This window comes from Betta splendens, chromosome 4 (assembly GCF_900634795.4).
Source record: "Betta splendens chromosome 4, fBetSpl5.4, whole genome shotgun sequence".
Lineage (NCBI taxonomy): Eukaryota > Metazoa > Chordata > Actinopteri > Anabantiformes > Osphronemidae > Betta > Betta splendens.
In genome coordinates this window covers 22,472,643-22,492,073 of record NC_040884.2, presented here as the reverse complement: position 1 = coordinate 22,492,073, position 19,431 = coordinate 22,472,643, and the positions used below count along the sequence as shown (strand labels likewise).

The 19,431-nt window shown below is 51.7% G+C and overlaps 4 protein-coding genes across 5 annotated transcripts; 2 read left to right on the top strand and 2 right to left on the bottom strand.

Annotated features, from left to right (window-relative positions):
- The first annotated feature begins 35 nt into the window (after window positions 1-35).
- rpl22l1 (ribosomal protein L22-like 1) lies at window positions 36-1,393 on the top strand. The gene is made up of 4 exons (XM_029145650.3): window positions 36-172; window positions 672-785; window positions 980-1,101; window positions 1,177-1,393. The coding sequence occupies exons 1-4, from the start codon at window positions 164-166 to the stop codon at window positions 1,319-1,321; spliced, it is 390 nt and encodes a 129-aa protein (XP_029001483.1). The 5' UTR covers window positions 36-163; the 3' UTR covers window positions 1,322-1,393.
- Window positions 1,394-1,539: 146 nt separating this feature from the next.
- slc7a14b (solute carrier family 7 member 14b) lies at window positions 1,540-6,543 on the top strand. Its single transcript, XM_029145620.3, has 8 exons — window positions 1,540-2,795; window positions 3,178-3,579; window positions 3,662-3,898; window positions 3,972-4,189; window positions 4,258-4,404; window positions 4,479-4,687; window positions 4,747-5,537; window positions 5,609-6,543. Exons 2-8 carry the CDS (start codon window positions 3,279-3,281, stop codon window positions 5,983-5,985), a joined length of 2,280 nt encoding a protein of 759 aa, XP_029001453.1. The 5' UTR covers window positions 1,540-2,795; window positions 3,178-3,278; the 3' UTR covers window positions 5,986-6,543.
- Window positions 6,544-6,546: 3 nt separating this feature from the next.
- Window positions 6,547-8,264, bottom strand: cldn11b (claudin 11b). The gene is made up of 3 exons (XM_029145647.3): window positions 7,793-8,264; window positions 7,409-7,573; window positions 6,547-7,104 (listed from the first exon to the last, which is right to left on the bottom strand). The coding sequence occupies exons 1-3, from the start codon at window positions 8,016-8,018 to the stop codon at window positions 6,845-6,847; spliced, it is 651 nt and encodes a 216-aa protein (XP_029001480.1). The 5' UTR covers window positions 8,019-8,264; the 3' UTR covers window positions 6,547-6,844.
- Window positions 8,265-8,508: 244 nt separating this feature from the next.
- si:ch211-230g15.5 (polyhomeotic-like protein 3) lies at window positions 8,509-18,799 on the bottom strand. 2 transcript variants are annotated; one of them, XM_029145612.3, is made up of 12 exons: window positions 17,677-18,799; window positions 15,215-15,848; window positions 13,755-13,907; window positions 13,252-13,332; window positions 12,720-12,930; window positions 11,472-12,506; window positions 11,039-11,361; window positions 10,721-10,889; window positions 10,528-10,639; window positions 10,227-10,347; window positions 9,649-9,931; window positions 8,509-9,214 (listed from the first exon to the last, which is right to left on the bottom strand). In XM_029145612.3, the coding sequence occupies exons 2-12, from the start codon at window positions 15,830-15,832 to the stop codon at window positions 9,060-9,062; spliced, it is 3,261 nt and encodes a 1,086-aa protein (XP_029001445.1). In that variant the 5' UTR covers window positions 15,833-15,848; window positions 17,677-18,799; the 3' UTR covers window positions 8,509-9,059. The 2 variants fall into 2 exon arrangements, with proteins under 2 accessions (XP_029001445.1, XP_029001446.1); XM_029145613.3 differs by lacking the exon at window positions 13,252-13,332.
- Window positions 18,800-19,431: the final 632 nt, after the last annotated feature.

Here is a 19,431-nt window from a genome sequence, read left to right as displayed (position 1 = left end):
CTCAACACAGCTCGTTAAATTGAGTCATTTTCCAGAGTAATGTGAGGAAACGTCGATTTCCGCTTGACACTGGGTTGACCATATATGGCAAGGGCTTCGAGCGACACCCATTACGTTACTTTGCGTCACCTCCGGTGGGCCCTTTCTCGTCCGATCCCTTAACATGGCGCCGGTGAGTTCCCGAAGCTCCCCCTGCGATTAAGTAGTTTGAGGTTTATTTAGTGGTGCTTTTGTTCATTACGTGCTCAAACGGAATAAGTGTGGAGATTTGTAACGCCGTACGCGAGCTTTGGATGTTTTTTGTTTGAACGTTTAGCACAATCCTGGAATTAGCATTAGCTCACATTAGCCTTGACTCTTAGTTACACGTGTTCCATTCATAGTCTGACAGGACGCCAGTCTCTGTAGAAATAATGCGCGTTACATCTTACACCAAACGTGAATGTTATTGTATATTTGGTGTCAAAATCTGCAGAGTTTAATTCTGCAGATTTTTTAATAAAGAGATAAAGGTAGATTCTTAGTACGTGTAGTTTTTTCCTCAGTCACTAAACTACTATTGAATATTTTTGTTTCGATTAATTAATGTGTAGAGAAGGACTAATCCTAATTCTGATCTATCGTTTTTTTTGCATTAGTTTCATCAATAACTATGTACCTTCATTTAATAGCTCAAGCAGAAGAGACCAGCTACTGGCAAGAAGTCCAAAAAGGGACCAGTGCTGAAGTTCACCTTGGACCTGACCCACCCCGTGGAGGATGGAATCCTGGACTCTGCAAACTTTGTAAGTCTAGACTTGGTGACAAAAACTTGTTTGCAGCTGTGATTATATTGGCAGTCTTGTTTGTAACAAATATGAAAATCAATATAAAAGGGTTAATTGGTGAGCTAACCTACGACTGGTCTAGGGCCTCCTTCCCTAGCTCCCACTTGACTAGGGTTCTCTTCCCTAGTGCATCACTGTGCTCTGTTCAATAGGAAACCTTCCTCAAAGAGAGGATAAAGGTCAACGGAAAGACAGGGAATCTGGGCAACATCGTTCAGGTTATCCGCATGAAGAACAAGATCAATGTCACGTCTGAGAAGCAGTTCTCCAAAAGGTACGAGAAGTTTGTTTTGTTTGAAAATCTGTAGTAAAATTCTTTTAAATGAAAACATTGTCTCCTTTCTTGTAGGTATCTGAAATACCTGACAAAGAAGTACTTGAAGAAGAACAACCTGCGTGACTGGCTCAGAGTGGTGGCGTCGGACAAGGAGACGTACGAGCTGCGTTACTTCCAGATCAGCCAGGACGACGAAGATTCAGAGGCAGACGAGTGAACCGTTGTCGAGTGCTGCAGTTGTGTGTGTCAACATCTGGAGCAGGAAAGGACAATAAAAGTAGAAAAATAAGTTTTGTGTGGTGTCTTGCTCTGTTCTGTGTAAGCAGTTAATTGAAACCCCTTTGGGTGGTGGTACAGATACTTCAAGTGATGCAGCTGATGACAAGCACTAAACTTATTTAATATAACCGTGATGTGCACAAAAAAATTTAAATGTGCTTTTAATTAATAAGCTAATTGTGTCAATATTGAGCAAACTATGTTTTGGTTGAACACTAGAAGCTTTACTGTTCATTAAAAAGACCTTTTTTATGTAAGTGATTTGGATGAAAATCTCCACGTACTCGGCACAAGTCACAGAAATAAACAGTTTAAACAGACTCTCTACACGGCGGCTGATGTGCATTCTGCTGCTTATGGGCATGAAACAGGGGTTTTAGCATTACTGTGTTAACTACCATCACCTGGTGTGAGGAGACGCTCCTTCTCACTGAAAATACTTCAGCACAGAAGCTTGGCTTTGGCACTGGACGTCCTGCAGCTGCAGTTAGTGTGTATGTGTCTGGATTGGCTCCCGTTTGCTCATCTGTTGTGTGTAAAGCTCAGTCTCAGTAATTCATCCACCTTCAGTTATTTTTTCTATTTATGTTCTCTCTATCTTTTTTTATTGCTTCAGGAGCTTTGAAAGATTCTCCTGCTGTAGATTTGTTCACAGATGAGGATTGTGTAAACGGTGAAGTGTGTTGCTTCCTGCAGGTCACGCAGACAACTACTCGCCCGCTTCCTGACACTGGGGGTCTCGGGTGTTTTCCTGTAGCTGTAGCTTCAGGCTGTTTCATTGTCAGGACGTGGGTTTCCCACTTGGGCTTTAACACTTGAGGGGATTTACTGAAGTCTATAAAAATCTAACAACTGGACAAATATCCAACAAAATACACTGGTGTTTTATTATAGGAAATTTATTATTACCAATTAAATTGTTGGTTCAGTGTCAGAAATGCCCCATGCTTGTTTCAATAGCCACTTTATAAGCTATGCCTAATACGAGTCCAGCTCCCATCGTCACTCTTCTGACAGCGTCAAAAATTAGAGAGGAATTAGAGCAGAGGTCTGGGTTCAGTTGTACCTAATAAAGTGGCCAGTGAGTGTTAATATAGGAGGAGATACTCTCTCTCTGCCTGTCAAACACTAACTCAGACCAACACACACGTACACACACCTGTCCAGTTCCCAGTCCAGCTCCCAGTCCGAGCTGACTCATGCACACATTTTACTGCAGATACTGGATTCTGTGAGTGATCATGACAGGTAAAGGTTTCAGGTGTTAAATATTTGATCAGCCCGGTCACATGGCGTCAGGTCTGAATGATTAACACTGCGGTCTCTGCTCGTCAGCGTTTCCTGCAGGTCTGCAGAGGACGGGGACTGGACCAGACACCTGCCGAACCTCTTCACCAGGATAAACGCAGCCAGTGAGTGTTTAACCTGCTCAGGTGGGCATCTCTTGTCTGCCTGTTTGCTTCATAGGACCATTCAAACAGTGTGTTCTCCGAACACGCAGCCATCATATTCATGCGGTGCTGCTGTCAGTTTAGGGGATAAATTAACCTGTTAAAGTGGGAAGCATCTAAAATTTTTAGAAGTCGGCTCAGGGTTTACTTGGTTCACTTCTAACTTCTGTAGTTGTACCTTTCTGTGTTGGAAGCAGATCCCTGCTCATTAATATTTCACAGAGGGAGTCTCGCTCTAGTGAGTGAGGAGAGCAGCTGATGCATCATATATATATATATACTGGGATTGTGGTCACTCATCATGCACTAATTGAAATTAAACTGAGTTAAAACTGTTTCACAGTTTCTTAGTCTAGATCTGTTCAACGTGATGAGCCTAGTCGCAGCCAGGAGCAGACGGCTGATGAGCAGCACCTTGACGAAGGCATAAGCACTAAAGCGGTGATGGCAGCGTGGCTGGGCCGGCTGTCGCTGGGCGACGCTTGGTACAACATGTACTCCCGCCTGCTGCGGACCAAACCCGTGGGCTCCATGGGGCAGAGCTCTGATGACCTGACGGTGCTGGCCGAGGGGTCGGCGGTTGGGCTGGCCAAGGTCCTGACCACCGTGGACCTGGTGTCGCTGGGGGTGGGCAGCTGCGTTGGCACGGGGATGTATGTGGTTGCCGGGCTGGTTGCCAAGGCGATGGCTGGACCCGGGGTCATCCTGTCCTTCATTATCGCAGCGGTGGCCTCCATCCTGTCAGGTGAGACACACACAGGGACTAATGAGGAAGCCTTGATCCATGCTGCCAGATGAGCACGGTGGTGTGTTTGTGTCCCGTGCAGGTGTTTGTTACGCCGAGTTTGGTGTCCGGGTCCCTAAGACGACCGGCTCGGCCTACACCTACAGCTACGTGACGGTCGGAGAGTTTGTGGCATTTTTCATTGGCTGGAACCTGATCCTGGAGTATCTGATCGGCACGGCCGCGGGGGCGTCGGCTCTGAGCAGCATGTTCGACTCTCTGGCCAATCACAGCATCAGTAACTACATGATAACGCACCTGGGCACGCTCAGAGGCCTCGGTGAGTAAAGACGGTGGCTGTGCTGCTGGGACAGGTCAGGGACCGGCTCATTCCAGCGCTGCGTGTTCCTCAGGTAAGGGTGAGGACACGTACCCGGACCTGCTGGCCCTGTTCATCGCCCTGCTGGTCACGCTGGTCATTGCTCTCGGCGTGCGTAACTCCGTGGGCTTCAACAACGTCCTGAACGTGGTCAACGTGGTGGTGTGGGTCTTCATGATCGTGGCCGGGCTCTTCTTCCTGTCCGCCAGCAACTGGGAGGGAGGCAACTTCCTCCCCTACGGCTGGTCTGGGGTGAGGATCCGCAGCGAGCGCTTGAGTCCTGCCGCAGCTCCTCCCCTGACGCTTCACGGTGTGTGCAGGTGATGCAGGGAGCAGCGACGTGTTTCTACGCCTTCATCGGCTTCGACATCATCGCCACCACGGGGGAGGAGGCCAAAAACCCCAACACCTCCATCCCGTACGCCATCACCGCCTCGCTGGTCACCTGCCTCACGGCCTACGTGTCGGTCAGTGAGCCGTCATGTGACCTGTTGGTTGCTACTTGACCCAAGGTGGTCACCCTCGAACTGACTGTGTGCAGGTGAGCGCGATCCTGACGCTCATGGTTCCCTACAACCTGATCGACGGCTCCGCTCCTCTCATGGAGATGTTCGCGGACCACGGCTTCCTGTGGGGGAAGTACACGGTGGCTGTGGGCTCCATCGCCGGACTCACGGTGTCTCTGCTGGGCTCCTTGTTCCCCATGCCCAGGGTCATCTACGCCATGGCCCGAGACGGGCTGCTGTTCAGGTGAGGCTGAAACGCAAGCACTCACAACCCGACTGCTGCTGACTCGTTCTGATCCGCAGGTTCCTGTCCCACGTGTCTGCGCTCACACACACTCCCACGGTGGCGTGCGTGGTGTCCGGGAGCTTCGCCGCTCTTCTTGCTCTGCTGGTGAGTCTCAGAGACCTGATCGAGATGATGTCCATCGGCACCCTGCTGGCCTACACCCTGGTCAGCGTGTGTGTGCTCCTGCTGCGCTACCAGCCCGACGACCACACTGACACGCACCAGTTCACCTCCGACGAGGACGCGGACGTGGACGAGCTCAAGCACCAGGACGACGGGGCCGTACCCGTAAAAGACGACAGGATGCTGATCGAAGAGTCGGAGGGCGACGGCGCTTCGTCCTACCACAGCGGGGGGGCAGAGGGGGAGGGGGACGCCTCCGACGTCCACACGGGCCAGGCCCCCCTGCTTAAGCGGCTGCTGGGAGGCCATTACTACACGCTGCGGCTGCGTCTGGGGATGCCCGACGCCTCTGCACGTCCCACCCCGGCAACGGGCCGCGTAGTAACCCGATGCACCATCCTCCTCTTCCTCATGTCCTTCCTCCTCTGGTCCACCGTCATATTTGGTTTTGAGGAGCGAAGTGGGGTGGCGGCGGCGATTTCAGGCCTGACGGCTGTGCTGATGGCCGGCTCCATGGCCAAGCTGTTGGTCACCATCATACGGCAGCCAGAGAGCCCCCGGAGGCTGCCCTACATGGCGCCCTGCGTGCCGTTCGTTCCCGCGGCGGCCATAGTGGTCAACAGCTACCTCATGCTCAAACTGTCCTCGCTCACGTGGGCCCGTTTCACCATCTGGTGCCTCATCGGTGAGTCGAGGCACTTTGCTGCGTTAGAACGCGAGGCTTGCTTTGCTCTAACCTGCTCTGTTGCTGCCCAGGTCTGCTGATCTACGCCTGCTACGGAGTGTGGCACAGCACCCTGGAGCTGAGCGCCCGCGAGCAACAGGCCCACGCCAGCTCCTACCAGCGCTACGACGAGCACCTGGACGACAGCTTCTCCCCCGACGCTGACCTCTACCCCCAGGAGCAGGATGACAGACCCTACCAGGGCTGGTCCGCCCCCGAGGAGAGGGGCTACCATCACCAGCAGGGGGACCAGTACAACGAGCAGGGTGAGGGGCAGCATGACAGCCAGTACGAGGACTACGGAGACCAGTATGGATACCAGTCCGGACCAGCAGGCCAGTACATGAACTCAGGCAGCGGGTCCAAGGGAAGGACCAATCACGGGTTTGATGCAGGTGTAGAAGACTGAACAGAAGCTTCATACGTTTGTGACTTGGTTTGGTGGAACCAGATGTGACAGTGAACCTCCACCAACATCTTTGCATCTTACTCTCAGGCTGAAGGTGGACGATAATGATACAGACGACCAAGGGACCAACCAGGCCCACGAGGTCAGGTTGTCTCAAAGTCAGGGCTCAGTTAGCACAATGATCCTAGAGGGACAAAACCATAACAACACCAAAGGACAGCAAGTACAACGTTACAGCCTAGAATAGACACAGACCTACAGAGAAAATGTCACGATGGAAACAATAAGAATGAGTCGTTCAATTATGATTTGTTTAAAATTATGAGTCAGAAATCTGGACTTAAAGAAGCTTCAAATGTCCCTTTAACTGGACTTAAACTCTAGACCTTGAATGCAGCACAGCCGTCAGCCGACCTCTAGTTTTTTATGTGTGTGCTTTGTTTACAGTCAGAACCTTCTGCCTGTTTGCTTTGGCGTTTTTCTGCTCTGCTAATGTGCTCGACAGATAACAAGGAATAAATGAGTGTTTTTGAGTGAAATTATTAATTGTGAGACTTTGAATCAGCAAAAACAATTAGATGTTTTATTTCTGTAGCACGGAGCTTATACACTGATACTGATTCATGGATACATGTACGATTTAAAGAAAATCAACTCAGCTTAGATTATACTATGTTTAAAGCATAAGAAACATTAAAATAACAGAGTCTCATATTACAATAACAGACGTTTATCGATATGTCGTCAACCGATTTAAAACAGAAAATGAAATAAAGGTTTTACTAGTAAAAGGAACAGTAAAGGTGTTGAGGGAATCAGCTCAGACATCGCGAACGACACTGATGATGATGATGCTTCTTCACACCCGCTCGCTCTTGCCGTGGTTGGCGGGGGGGTCCACTGCTGTGGCCGTGCCCCTCTGCCTGGAGTAGTAGAAGCTGTTGTCCCTGCTCGGGGACCAGGGGACGGTGCTGTGGAAGCACAGCATCATGGTGCCGCCCAGCAGACAGAGCCCGGAGCCGACCCAGCCGGCGTAGAGCGAGAAGCCGAACGACATCAGACCCTCGTTGTGGTGAGCGCCGATGGGGAACCAGACGGTGGAGATGGCGCCGCACACAGCTGGAACAGACGAGCAGGTTGAGTGCAGCCTTACACAGAGCATTTGGTGCATGGTTCGAGTTCCCGTCAGAGCCCAGAGGTCGTCGACAGGAACCGACTCAACCCACAGGAAGACAGACCCTGACCCTCCGCCCAAAGAGCCGGGAGCTGAGCATTCTCAGTGTGGAAGAGGGTTTATTTAAAGGCATCTATACCTGCAGCAGATGGTGTTCATCTAAACATTCTGGCCAACTCTGAGACATTTTGGTCGAGTGTGACGCTGTGTTGGAGTCAAAGCTGGGTTCTTGAGTAAGTTGTTGCTTACCCATGAGGATGAACAGGACGCTTCCCGCTCGGGCTCGGAGCTTCTTGATGGCCGAGCTGTCGTTGGGCAGCCGGACGCAGGGCATGGAGGTGAGTAGGAGCATCATCCCAGGGAGCCCCATCAGACAGGCCAGGATCATCAGAGCCCGGGCCGTCTGGATGTGGGCTGAGACACACACAGATCTGTTGAGCTGACTGTGTAATCAACAACAGAGCTCAGCACTGGCACACAGGCAGTCTTAGGAATGCGCGCACACACACACACACACACACACACACACACACACACACACACACACTGGCAGACTGCAATAAGCAGTTATTGAACCAGAATAATAATAAAAGGATGCATCGGCTGGTGTTCTAGGTTTCAAGCAGCTCTCACCGGGCAGGTTGAGGATCTGGTTGAGGGTCACGCAGTGGTAAAGCGTCGGGGAGATGACGCACTCCGCCCAGAGCCCCCGGGAGCCCAGCTCGTCCATGCGGAGGCAGGTGGCCATCGAGTGCTCGCAGGTCCGGACCCAGTCGTTGGTGGCCGTGGCCACGATGATCCCGATCCAGCCGGCACAGCTGGCCGTGCTGCCCGTCATCTGCCTGCATATGTGCGCCATGGTGTGCAGCCCTGCGTAGTCACGCGTTCCAAAAAATCACTGGTGGAGAGGTTTAGATCTGCAGCGATGGAAAAGTTCGGTTCACTGTTCCAGATGATGAAATATTATATCTATGTGCCAGGCACAGGATTAACTGATGTAATTTACTCTTAGGTGACAGAATCAGTAGAAATATAAAAGTTCCTGCTCTGTCTCGTTGGGTTGATAAGAAGAAAATGCCTAGAATAAGATTTCTCCCAGGGTGTGGCAGCACGCGCTCCTCAGGCCAAGCTTTGAGCCAATCACAGCTGATCTGAGATCTGAGTTTAACCCAAACCAGATCCAGAGAAATAGAACCAAACTAATGAGAGAAGCAGCACATGGAGACACGGATCTGCTCCAATCTGAGCTCTGGCTCCTGAACAGGTATCAGGAAGGAACTGAGATCGTTTTCCTTTGAAACAGATTTCTCTTCCTTGTTATGTGAGAAACAACAACAAACGCCGACTGCTTTGATTAAGTATTGATTTATTAAATAATTTCAAGCAGGATACCATAAAAATGTGACGATTAAAGACACCAGTCTCTACCCTGATAGTGACCTTTTGAATCCACAGACATGTTTTTGTCCAGAATATAGTGATATAAAACATTAAACTTTCATTAATCACTTACAAAGTCTACGCATTATTATGTTTTCTTTTACACACACCGGTTATGTTAGCTACGGGATAGATTTGTCATTGACGTCACGTTCTAAAAAAAACTAAATAGACAAATTTTATATATTAAATGTTCAAAATCCTTCATGAAATAGCTTCAAATGTACACTCTCCAGCTTCTTGTAAAATATACACAAAGGTACAAAACCCCCCCTCAGTTTCCTGCTACAGTCAGAACGGATGAAATTTCTCTGGACTCTTCCTGCATCTGCATCTCTGCTTCGTCTTCTAAGGCCACACCTCCGTTTAGAACCTTCGTCTTCCAATTGTTCGATGTTCCTCGTCTCTATTGCCCGCTTTCCTTCAGCTCTCGTCTCTTTTCTGTCCGTCGTTTCCCGTCTCATTGGTTTTTCAGTGCGTTGATGTGGGCGCAGATCTTGAGCGCCGGTCCCAGTTTGATGTTCATGCTGGTCATGAGGTGGTCCTCGGTGAGCAGCAGCAGAGCCTGGCCGTCGATCTCCTGCACCCGGAAAGCTTCTGCCACGTCGCTGCAGCCTGCGGACAACAGCCATTAGACCCGCTGCAGAATAAAGCTACCGGACGACCCGTCAGGCTGTTCTGCTCCTGTCTGCTCCAGCTGCAGGTCATCCAGAACCCTGCAGCGTTCACCTATCCACCCGCGGAGCAGCAGCAGCCGTGCAGATATTTCTAATTAGCTCGAGAAGTGTTTTCTCTCCCCGACGTATTTCACTCTGGCGGCTGGAAGTATGAGCGTTACCTCATTCTGTGGTTCATTCAGCGTTTTGCGAAACAGTTAATTGGAGCCGCGCACAAACTGTCGGTGACATCTGTCCACAATTAGGACGTTTCGGCGTTTGCATAAATCAATCGCACAATTTAAACAACGGCTGCCGAGTCCCAACACAGTGGAGGTCCCGGGAGGATGTGCACAGGAGTAGGTAAAGGTTCAGCAGGCGAGGGAGGCTTACCTGGCAGCGCGTGGATGAAGGCGGTGACGTCCTCCACGCTCCACTGGGACGGCGCCGGCTTGAACGTGCTGGTGGGCGTGGACGTGGTCACGGCGGGCGCCGACGCCCTCCTCGCCCTCCGCGCCGCCCGCCGGTCCATCCTCACCGTCATGGCGACGGCGGGGTCTTCCTCCCCGCCGTCGTCCTCCTCCTCGCCTCCTCCCACCATCTCCTCCTCCTCCGCCGCCGCCGCTTTATCCTTTCCCTCCTTCTCACGGCGGCCGGCGCTCCACAGATCACGAGGCTGCGAGAGGAGAGAGAAACAATTACATGACACGGAAGTAAAGAGGCAAATATGTCATTTAAGTTTAAATATTCATTTGCGGGTGGAAATATTTGCTAAACTAAACCTGAAAGACTGAACTCAGGTTCAGTCTTTCAGGTTCTGCTTGGTTTTTGTGGTTGCTGTCAGCTTACGGTGCCGTTAGCCTCCTGGACTGGAGCAATTCAAAACGACTATCACTATTTAAGTCAGTGTTTGGAAAGAAGCCCTTAAGGTCAGACTGTGTGAAGTGCAGAGGTTAGTTCAGGGTCCCCACCAGCCGCAGCAACAGAGGCTTCCCAGGAACCGACTCGGCCCGGTTCAGCGCCGGCCGCGGCTTCTCGGACCGACCGCCTGCGCTCAGAGCCCGCAGGCGCTTCGTCAGACGGACGTTGAACCTGACGGAGAGACAGACAGACAGGAGAGACAACACGTGGTGACGCTTCCTCGATTCACACACACACACTCGTATCTGCATTTTCACACCTGTCTGTCTCCACACCACATCCTGCCCAAGCTGCTGCTGCTGCTGTGGCAGCAACACTCACAGCACAAACGCTCTGCTGCCGTGAACTCACCCGCGTGCACAGGAAGTGGAGCAGAAGCGCTTGGACCGCATGAAGTTGTGCGCGTGGCCCCTTTTCCCACAGAACTGGCAGTGCAGCACCGTCCGGTCCCTGTGGCCCGACCCTGTGAGCGTTCAGCCGTGACCGTTAGCTACTGAGCCACGACAACCTAAAGCTGTAGATCCTATAGGAACTGGACTCTTACTGGTCCCGTGTCCGTCGTCCGTGTCCACTCCGTCCTCCTCTTCTGAGTCTGTGGACGGCTCAGTTTGTTGAACCGGGTCCATCACAGGCAGCGCCGGGCTCCCGTTGGTCCCGTTCACTTCCTGTGGTTTGGCCACTTGTTCTGGAACCAGCAGCGAGGAGCGGTTCACCTGCAAGACACAGAGGGATTTCACTGAATTACTCTGTGTGTGTGTGTGTGTGTGTGTGTGTGTGTGTGTGTGTGTGTGTGTGTGTGTGTGTGTGTGTGTGTGTGTGTGTGTGTGTGTCCATCAGTGCGTGTGTGTGTATGTGTTCCTACAGGAAATGGCTGCAGCCCCTCCTGGATGACGAATCCTTCCACCAGGTGAGTCAGGACCTGCCGTCCCTCAGGCCACGCCTTGGGCTCCCAGGGGCCACCCGGTGAATGGCCAAGGCTGTCTGTGTCGTCCTCTGATTGGCCGAGCGGCTGCATCTCAGCCTCAACCCGCTGCTCCGATTCCCCACCGGACTTGTGGATTCTCTCCGTCTCATGCTGGGACGGGCTGAGGTCAGTCGGAGCGGGCAGGAGGGGAGGGGGGTTTTCTGTCGAGGGTGTGATGAAGGGTGAGGAGGGGGGAGACTGGGAGGAGAGGCTGGACAAGGCTGGAAGAAGCAGAGTTACTTGGTTAGATGATTGTTATTCTTTGAATTTACCTTAAACTTTTAGGTTCACTTCACTTATCTCCGGTACTGCTTTTTGTGGTAACTGGTACCTGACTGGTTGTCGGACTGGGTCGACATGTTCTCGCTGAAGTCCTCCTGGCTCACAGACTCAGGCTCCCGATGAGACTCCGGTAGCTTCTGACTCTGGACCTCTGGGACTGGACCTGGTGCCGGGACAGGGGCAGGAACGGGGCCTGAAACCAGAGCCAGGACGGGTTTGGGTTCTGAGTCAGAGTCTTTAACGGCACTGGGTGTGGGGACGGGACATGTGTTCTGGTTGTCAGACTGGTCCATGGCGATGGGCACGGCATCTCCTTCCTCCTCCTCTGTCCCCTTTGTCTCCTTCTGCTCCTCCGTCTTGTCTCTGTCTCCTTGTCCTTCCTCCGTCACCTCCATTTGTTCTTCCTCTCTTCCCGCCTCCACCTGGTCGTTCTGACCCACTTCCTTCTCAGGCATCGGTTTCTCCTCCGCCGTCTCTCTTTGGTCGACTTTGCCCACACTGCCCTCATCTCTGACTGCCTGCCTCACCCCTCGCTCTCTGTGCTCCTCACCCTCTTCTACCTCTCCTTTCTGAGTCTGCGTCTGAGGCCCAGCTTGACCCGGGGAGGAGGCTGGACTCAGGACGGAGGGAGGGGAGGGCAGGGAACAGCTCGTTTTAGGCAAAGTAGAGCTTAGAGAAGGGGGAAGTGCCTCGTCGCTGCTTAACGTCCTTTTTATTTGTTTGGAGAGCTCTGCGGGGGGCGACTGGCCCATGTGGCCGTACGTGCCGGGCTGTGGCTGCCGACTCGAAGAGAGGGCGATGATCTGAAGCTGCCGCGCCGCAGACGGCCGCTCAAAGTGAGAAGCGGCGGACCTGGAGGTGGGCGCAGAGAGCGGGCCGTGCTGGGACTGGCCACAGCCCAGCGGGGGCTGGGATAACGGGGTGGACCTGAGTCCAGACAGCGACGGCCTAGCAGGACAGGCGTGGCCGGACGGAGCAGCAGTGATCGGCTGGAAGGATGAGGTCTGTCGAGGGGACGACGCTCGGTGGCCCTTTGGAGAATGAAGTCTGGGTCTGAGAGGGACTTGAACTGGAGAGTAGAGAGCTGCAGAGGGAAAGGATGGATGAAGGAAGTGAAGGAGAAAGTAAGACAGTCATGTTACTGGGAATATCTGGGACAAACCAATTATCACTTAGAAGCACAACTTCCATCAGGTCTGAGTGGATCAGGTCACGCAGAGCTTTGCTAGCACACATGTCTGTTTTGCTGTTTTATCACCAAAATCTAAAGTCAACTGGTCTCCCTTCTGGGACCTACTTGGTGGAGGAACGGCGAGGTGGCGGGTGGGCGTGGCCGGGCCGTCTGTCGTCATGGTGCTCGGGTGCGGTCGCGGCCTGAGAGGCGGGAAGATGGGCAGGGCGTGAGGACGGGAGAGCGGAGGCGGCGCCGAGGAGGGAGGTTTGAGTCGCAGGGAGGGAGGGATGGTGAGGGCTCCGGGGGGAGGAGGCCTCAGGGTGAGGCTCTGCAGCTGGACAGGGGAGACACACAGAGACAGGTTCAGCGACACCTCTTTGAATCATTGTGAAGGTGTGTAACAAGCCCCTCCCCCAAACAGCGCTGAGCCAATCACAGCTTAGCAACTGCAGCCAGGCAACCGGTGTGAAGGAGGCCCAGAGAAGGTGTCAACACTATGACTGGTACCAAGTTACAGACCCAAGGACTGGACTCCAACGACAACGAAAACATTGTTCTCGTCTTTTCCATGCGATGCCACAGTTATCATTTCACAACACTGCATCAATAATCAAACATCCGTACTTCAGGATGGTAGCGTTTCTCAGATGCTCACCTGAGTGGAGGCAGGGTTAGAGGAAGGGGGAGAGGGTGAGGAGGAGGACGGGGCAGGTCGCATAGCAGACGTAAGAATCAGCTGCAGGAACAAGCAGAGAGAAAGGAAACAAGGAGAGGAGTGAGTGTAGGAGGGAGGAAAGAAGGAGTCTTAAGTCACCCTGCACCGCTGGCTCATAGAGCCACGGCTGGATCATTAACACAGACCCAGGGGCCCGAGGCGTCAACAGGCCCCGGGAGACACCAGAGACACAACATGGAGACAGGTGACCATGAAAACAAGCACAGAGAGGAAGAGAGAGGCACAAAACAGTCCAGAGACATGACAACACACGGCTGAACACGTCAGCAGCTGGAATGGACGAGCTGCGGCTAAAGGAACACGTAAACTGAGTATCCTGAAGCTGCTGCCTCATTTAAATACTGGACATTTTGCTGCTGATTACATGTAAATGCGTGTGTGTGTGTGTGTGTGTGTGTGTGTGTGTGTCTATCCAGGTTTACCATCTGAGCTCTGAGCAGCACCTGGTCCTGCCCAGACCCTTTGAGACCTTTCCCCAGCAGCAGCGTCTGCTGGGAGACTCGCTGCCTGACAGGCGAGGGGCTCTGATTGGCTCGCATTAGGCCCGGCGTGGCCACAGGATGGGCCTGGGATACCTGCAACGAAGGAGGGAGAGCTTTGGAGCAACACGAGAGCTGGAGAGGCACGGGTTCAGGACGCTTCGCCCTGATTGGCTGGAAACGCTCCCGATCCCACTCACCTGTGACGAGACCAGAGAGCATTGGCAAAGGAAACACTTAATGTTTATATAAGACGTGTGGTTCCAAGCAGGATTCAGTGGAGCCGAAACACTGAAATTATTGTTACTGCAGTAACTCAAACAGCTGGATACAGTTGGATCAGCATAAAAAACGTTAGTCTGGATGATCAACGACATCCACATGATTAAAGGCAAATTCCACAAGCAGGACTCGACAGCAACGTCCATGATGAGCTAATTATTAATATTTCCTGTATCTTGATCCTTTCACCTACAGTCACATCATTATCGTCTCCTCTTCCCAGAGACGGAGCAATGACTGGAGCTGAGGACACGCCTGCACATACAACACTGTCTCATCCTGATTATGATTAATAGCATGGATCAAACGAAAGCCCAATGTTTGCATGGAGCAGAGGACCGCATTAATCATCAGGCAAACAAACAGCGGCACCGTACTTCCTTCATCTTCTGTCTGTGGACGACCCACAGCACCTGCTTCCACAGACCTACAGCGTCGCACGGCCACAATTGTTCTTGAAGGGGGCGAAATGTGCCGAGATGAAAGCGAACGCAGAGGGAACTGGACCCTGAACCGTCAGAATGCAGACAGACGCTGACCCACAGTCACTGCACAAACACTCTCCTTCAGGCCTCTCAGCAGAGGATGCAGCCCGGCTCAGCTAGGGAGGGTATTAGCCCACACAGGTAAACGCAGATCTGCGCAAAAGGGAGAAACCCTCCTCCCATCAGCTCAGATCTCTTTTCCCCTGTGGAGTAAGTGATAACCATGAAATATTAACCGTCGGGGACGTGGATGCTGCGTTTCTCTCTGGCTTTCAGTTGGAGGCGTCGACACAGACTAAGCAATTCCACAGCAGCCTCTGGATAAGAGGTGATCGCTCCCGCAGCTCTGTCTGTGACTAGTAATCATTCTGTAGACAGAGACCATCTGTCTTTAGACCATCATTTCACTGGTTTCACAATTTGGGAACTGACACCAGCTGCAAATAGAAGACTGAAGAAACCACAATGCGTCAGCTTCACACATATGAAACCCACAGTCAGCGGACATAGAGACTTTAGGGAGCTGGTTGAGGCAGGCTAGCAGTTTCCAGTCTTTGTGCTAAGCTAAGCTAACTGTCTGCTGATTAACGGCGGTGAGCTGAGTCTTCGCCAGATAAGGGCTAAGGGAGGTCTTACCTGTCTGCCAGGTGGACTGGCTGGTGTGTGGAAGGGGGTTATGGGCGTGGAGGTCGGCGTAGACACGGGCCTTGTGGTACCGTTGGTCAGACTGGTGGAGGTCTTGGTTGACATGGGGGTGTTGCTGTGCGTTCCAGAAGAGGACGATAGGAGGGAGGAGGCCGTGCTGGTTGCAGCAAGCGAGGAGGAGGAGGAGGAGGAAGAGGAGGATGGAGGGAGGAAGGAGGACGGGCTGGGGGTCTGTGTGCTGGACGTCTTGCCCGCCGGCGATGGAAGGATGGGGCGAGAGTACGTCCGGAGAGCAGGGGTTGCAGTGGACGTGAGCTTAGGTGGAGCAGGGATGAGGATGTGGGGGGACGGAGTACCGCCCGCTGCCACCTTCGGGGCGTGGGTCGAAGAGACGGACGGAGCAGGGGTGAGAGGAGGAGGGGGAGAGGAGGTGGTGGGAGTTAGCGCAGGAGCAGGGGAGTCCAGGAGCATGGGGTTGGGGGTGAGTCGAGGGGGGGTGGGGGTTGTGGGGGTGGAGGAGCTGGGTGTGGTGGCGGAGGCCTGGGGGCTGGTTCCATTGCTGGCGTCTCTGTGGTCTGACTGGTTCTGTCGGACCAGCTCTCTGTCCATCGTTCAGCCTGTAGCACTGACAGTTATTAACACAGAGAGTTAGTAGGAGTTAGTCAGTGAAAGTTCTATCAACTGAACCACTTCTATGACGATCATGTGACTGTTCTTACTGACTGACCTAAATGAAGGACTGACTGACTGACTGACTGACTCACTCACTTTCTAACACTGTACTGACTCAATAATTGTTACTGACTCCTTTAACTCTCACTCTTTAACATGACCATCTGATTATTGACTATTATGTATTACTAACTACTGAGTTACTAACCTAATCACAAGGTGATTTAAAGACTTGGTTACTAAATGTGAAATTGTTTCAATTGTTTAATATCGAAACCAATTTGAGTTGCATTAAAGGTTTCAACCTTTGACGTCTGCTGACTGTAATTAATTAAGTAACAACCTGGCAGCTTGTCCATCAGCCAATCAGAAGCTGACAGAGGCTGCAGGGGGTGTGGTCTAAGGTCAAACTATGTATTTCAGTTTACTTTAGTTGTTTTATACTAAAGTCGTTTAAGTAATTAAATAAAAAAATAACAATGAGCTACAAACACCAAATAATTTTTGTTTGTTTTTGTTTTTTTTCCTTAGCTGCAGGTTTTTTATTCCTCGCTGATGTTTTTTCTCCATGAATCCATGAAGACAAACATTAAGGCAGTGAAATGCATCTGAACGTGAATCAGACTCACTGGTTTCACATTTAGTGGATCTCAGTTTTCATGCAGCTTGTCTGAAACCCGTGGACTCAATGCTGGACATCCTCTGCAGTTTGTTTTGTGGGACATAACGCGACACCTGAATCAAACAGTCTCTGCCGACGGGGAATGAAATTCTCAGACCACATCTTTGGCTGTGGAGCACATTTACAGGCGGTCGACTGACACATGACACCGTTACTATCCATGTCAGCCTGGCAAGTTGGATTAGCGCCATGGCAGCCGTTAATCTGAGCACCACTGCAGGGAAACAACATCCTACAGGTACCACCTCTGACTGTATCAGGCCGCTGAGCCCTGAGCACATCAGTTACTCTGCACCATCAGCAACCAACAGTCAACTTCCCAAATACGTTAGGACTTCACATCTCTCATCACAGTTGCTGTCTCGTACCAGGCATCTTTTTAATTATTCTTACAATAACTGATATGAATGATTTGTAGGATGCAATTGCCTGTTTATGTCGCCTTTCTAATGATTATTTTCCAATTAACCAATTAATAGTTTAGTCCAAATATTTAAATAAAGTCTCCACTGTCAAGTCACAGCAACAAGCCAAAACAGAAAGAGAAGCAGGAAGTCTAAACATGAATTTAGTCAACTGTGTGATTAATAATTAGGCCATTAAACCTGTGCAGAACGAGCTTCTGAAGCACATTCAGACAACTGTTGCTGCTGTAAAACACTGCAGGCTCCAGAGACCAGGGGTCCTGAGGCTGCTGCACAATGAGGACTCACCACAGTGTAACACACACTGGCGCAAACATGTGGATATACTCGCACAAATCCTGGGTAAAATCCCCCAACTACGGGGGTTGAGGTTGAACGTGAAGCTCGATCTGCAGCATGAACTCAAGCTAATTAACGCAACATCGGCACGCGAGCAGGTGCGAGTCCACGCACAGCGGCCAGATGCTGACATCTGGCCCGCAGCCTGTTAACCGAACGTGTCAGCCTCGCCGTGTTCGGCGGTGATAGGCCACCAGTGAGTCGCTGCACGATGACAGCTAGGCCAGAGATCATGCATGTGACTGTATAAAAAAGATGGAGACAGGCCTCCACCGTAATAACATTTTGGGGAAATGTCATGTCCACGTTACGCGTAAAGCGCTCGGCTCACCTACCTCCGGTAATCGCCGTCGTCCTGCGGGTTATTCCCCCCGTTGTCCATCCGAAAGTGAGCGCATGCTGATAAAGTGTGCTGCTGTTATCAGATCAACGGGTCCGGGCTCTTTCGCAGGGTCGACGGGCTGAAATGGGCGTGTGTGAATCCTCACTTCCTCGTCTGACAGCGCAGGGGCTGCCGTGAAGTGCGCGTCACCCCCCGCCCCCCTCCCCCCCCGCAGACAACAATTCCACCAGCCTCACCTACGGTTATCAGCCGCTGGCCGCGCGGACGGGCACGGACGCAGAGTTGCAACTCGCACAGCGAGGCGGGCCCGTTTATGACGTGTATCAGCGTGTGTGTCGCACTTTGTTCGGGGTTTCACCACAGCCCGGGCTTTTTCCCACGGAGCGCCCCACGCATCCAGCGCTCGGAGTCGCGCCGCTGGCCGCTGGGCGCTGCCCGGCGCACCGCCACCTCCACGCTGCCAGGTCCGTGGTGGGAATCCCGCCGGCTCGGGGCCACAGCGTAGCGGCTGCGAGGGGCCTGGTCGGTCCGCTGGCGGAGGAGCGCTGTGGAAGGAGGCTTCTGCACGAGGGCGCGGGCGAGACAGCTCCACTCAGAGCTCTGGAGGACCGATGCTGACTGCACGGCGCGCGCTGTGCACTGGACTGCGTTATTACTCATGCAACGACACGCCGTATTAGAGTTTACTGCGCAGTCAGAGGCTTTAATTAAAACGAGAGGGGAACAACGTGACAGTAACGCGTTACAGTCAAATGGCCGCATCTGGCGTTTGCACGAAGCACGTTCTGTACAGAATAATTGAATAGAATCATTTCCAAAGAGCCGATGTATCAGTGTTAGCATTCAGTGTATTAAACAAAGGAACCGACTAGTCAGTAAATACAGTAAATACAGTGCAGTGTGTCTGGTGTCAGGTAAAGTATTTAAATGCACCTTGTCGTCAGTGTTGCATTAAAATACCTTCATAGCACCGAGTCTAAGGTGAAGAGTCAGTTAAAATACATGGATTATTGTAATTCATCAGTTAGATAAAGAATCGATTTGAATGCAGTGATGCCTGGTGCAGATGCTTTTAGCCACTTTGTAAGGACGCGTTTATAAAAAGCATTTGGTTACAATAGCTTTTCAAATCGTTCTTTGCAAAGTGTCCAAGTATTGTTTTAAAATAATAAATATGAATCAAACAATGGAGTATTTACTGCGTGTCCCTCTGCTGAAAGGCTGGAGATCTGAGCCTCCAACCACCTCTCTCTGCTTCTGCTGTTTGCTTTTGTAACACGGTGCTGACCACCAGGATACACTTTACATACTTTGGCTTCTTTGGGGAAGGAAGTATAGGTTTTTGTTTTTCATCCCAAAGGAAACGAGCCTGTGTAATGCACTGTGTGACTTGTGCAGAGTGTCAGTAATTGGATAAGCCTCTGTCTCTGGACAGGCTGCGCGGCCTGGACACCTACTGACAACAAATGCTCTGCTACGTCATTAACTTTAATCTGCAGATGCGCCAAAATAAAGGTCCTAGGAATTTAACCGGAAACGTGGCGCTCCTCGCCTAAAATAAAATGCCAGGCACGCTAGACTCACTGGAAATCAACCATTCAATTAGCAAACATGGTATCTAATCATTATTTTGGTGTAAAACTGAAAAACCCAACCTGGGTGAACCAAGGTTTGGATCAGTTTCTATTTAAAATGTGACATTTGTTATTTCTCGAGTGGGCAATAAAGCAGATCTAAAGCTGCAGAC

Excerpts from the sequence above, each read along its gene's own strand:
- slc7a14b (XM_029145620.3), top strand. The coding sequence starts at position 3,279 with ATGGCAGCGTGGCTGGGCCGGCTGTCGCTGGGCGACGCTTGGTACAAC. Across the intron at positions 4,190-4,257 it reads TCCCCTACGGCTGGTCTGGG|GTGATGCAGGGAGCAGCGAC; the intron begins GTGAGGATCCGC and ends CGGTGTGTGCAG. Across the intron at positions 4,688-4,746 it reads CGAGACGGGCTGCTGTTCAG|GTTCCTGTCCCACGTGTCTG; the intron begins GTGAGGCTGAAA and ends TCTGATCCGCAG.
- cldn11b (XM_029145647.3), bottom strand. The coding sequence starts at position 8,018 with ATGGCGCACATATGCAGGCAGATGACGGGCAGCACGGCCAGCTGTGCC. Across the intron at positions 7,574-7,792 it reads CCAGATCCTCAACCTGCCCG|CCCACATCCAGACGGCCCGG; the intron begins GTGAGAGCTGCT and ends TGTGTGTCTCAG. Across the intron at positions 7,105-7,408 it reads CGTCCTGTTCATCCTCATGG|CTGTGTGCGGCGCCATCTCC; the intron begins GTAAGCAACAAC and ends CGTCTGTTCCAG.
- rpl22l1 (XM_029145650.3), top strand. Across the intron at positions 786-979 it reads TCCTGGACTCTGCAAACTTT|GAAACCTTCCTCAAAGAGAG; the intron begins GTAAGTCTAGAC and ends TCTGTTCAATAG. Across the intron at positions 1,102-1,176 it reads GAGAAGCAGTTCTCCAAAAG|GTATCTGAAATACCTGACAA; the intron begins GTACGAGAAGTT and ends CCTTTCTTGTAG.
- si:ch211-230g15.5 (XM_029145612.3), bottom strand. The coding sequence starts at position 15,832 with ATGGACAGAGAGCTGGTCCGACAGAACCAGTCAGACCACAGAGACGCC. Across the intron at positions 10,890-11,038 it reads AGGGGCTGCAGCCATTTCCT|GTGAACCGCTCCTCGCTGCT; the intron begins GTAGGAACACAT and ends TGTGTCTTGCAG. Across the intron at positions 10,348-10,527 it reads TCCACTTCCTGTGCACGCGG|GTTCAACGTCCGTCTGACGA; the intron begins GTGAGTTCACGG and ends TCTCTCCGTCAG.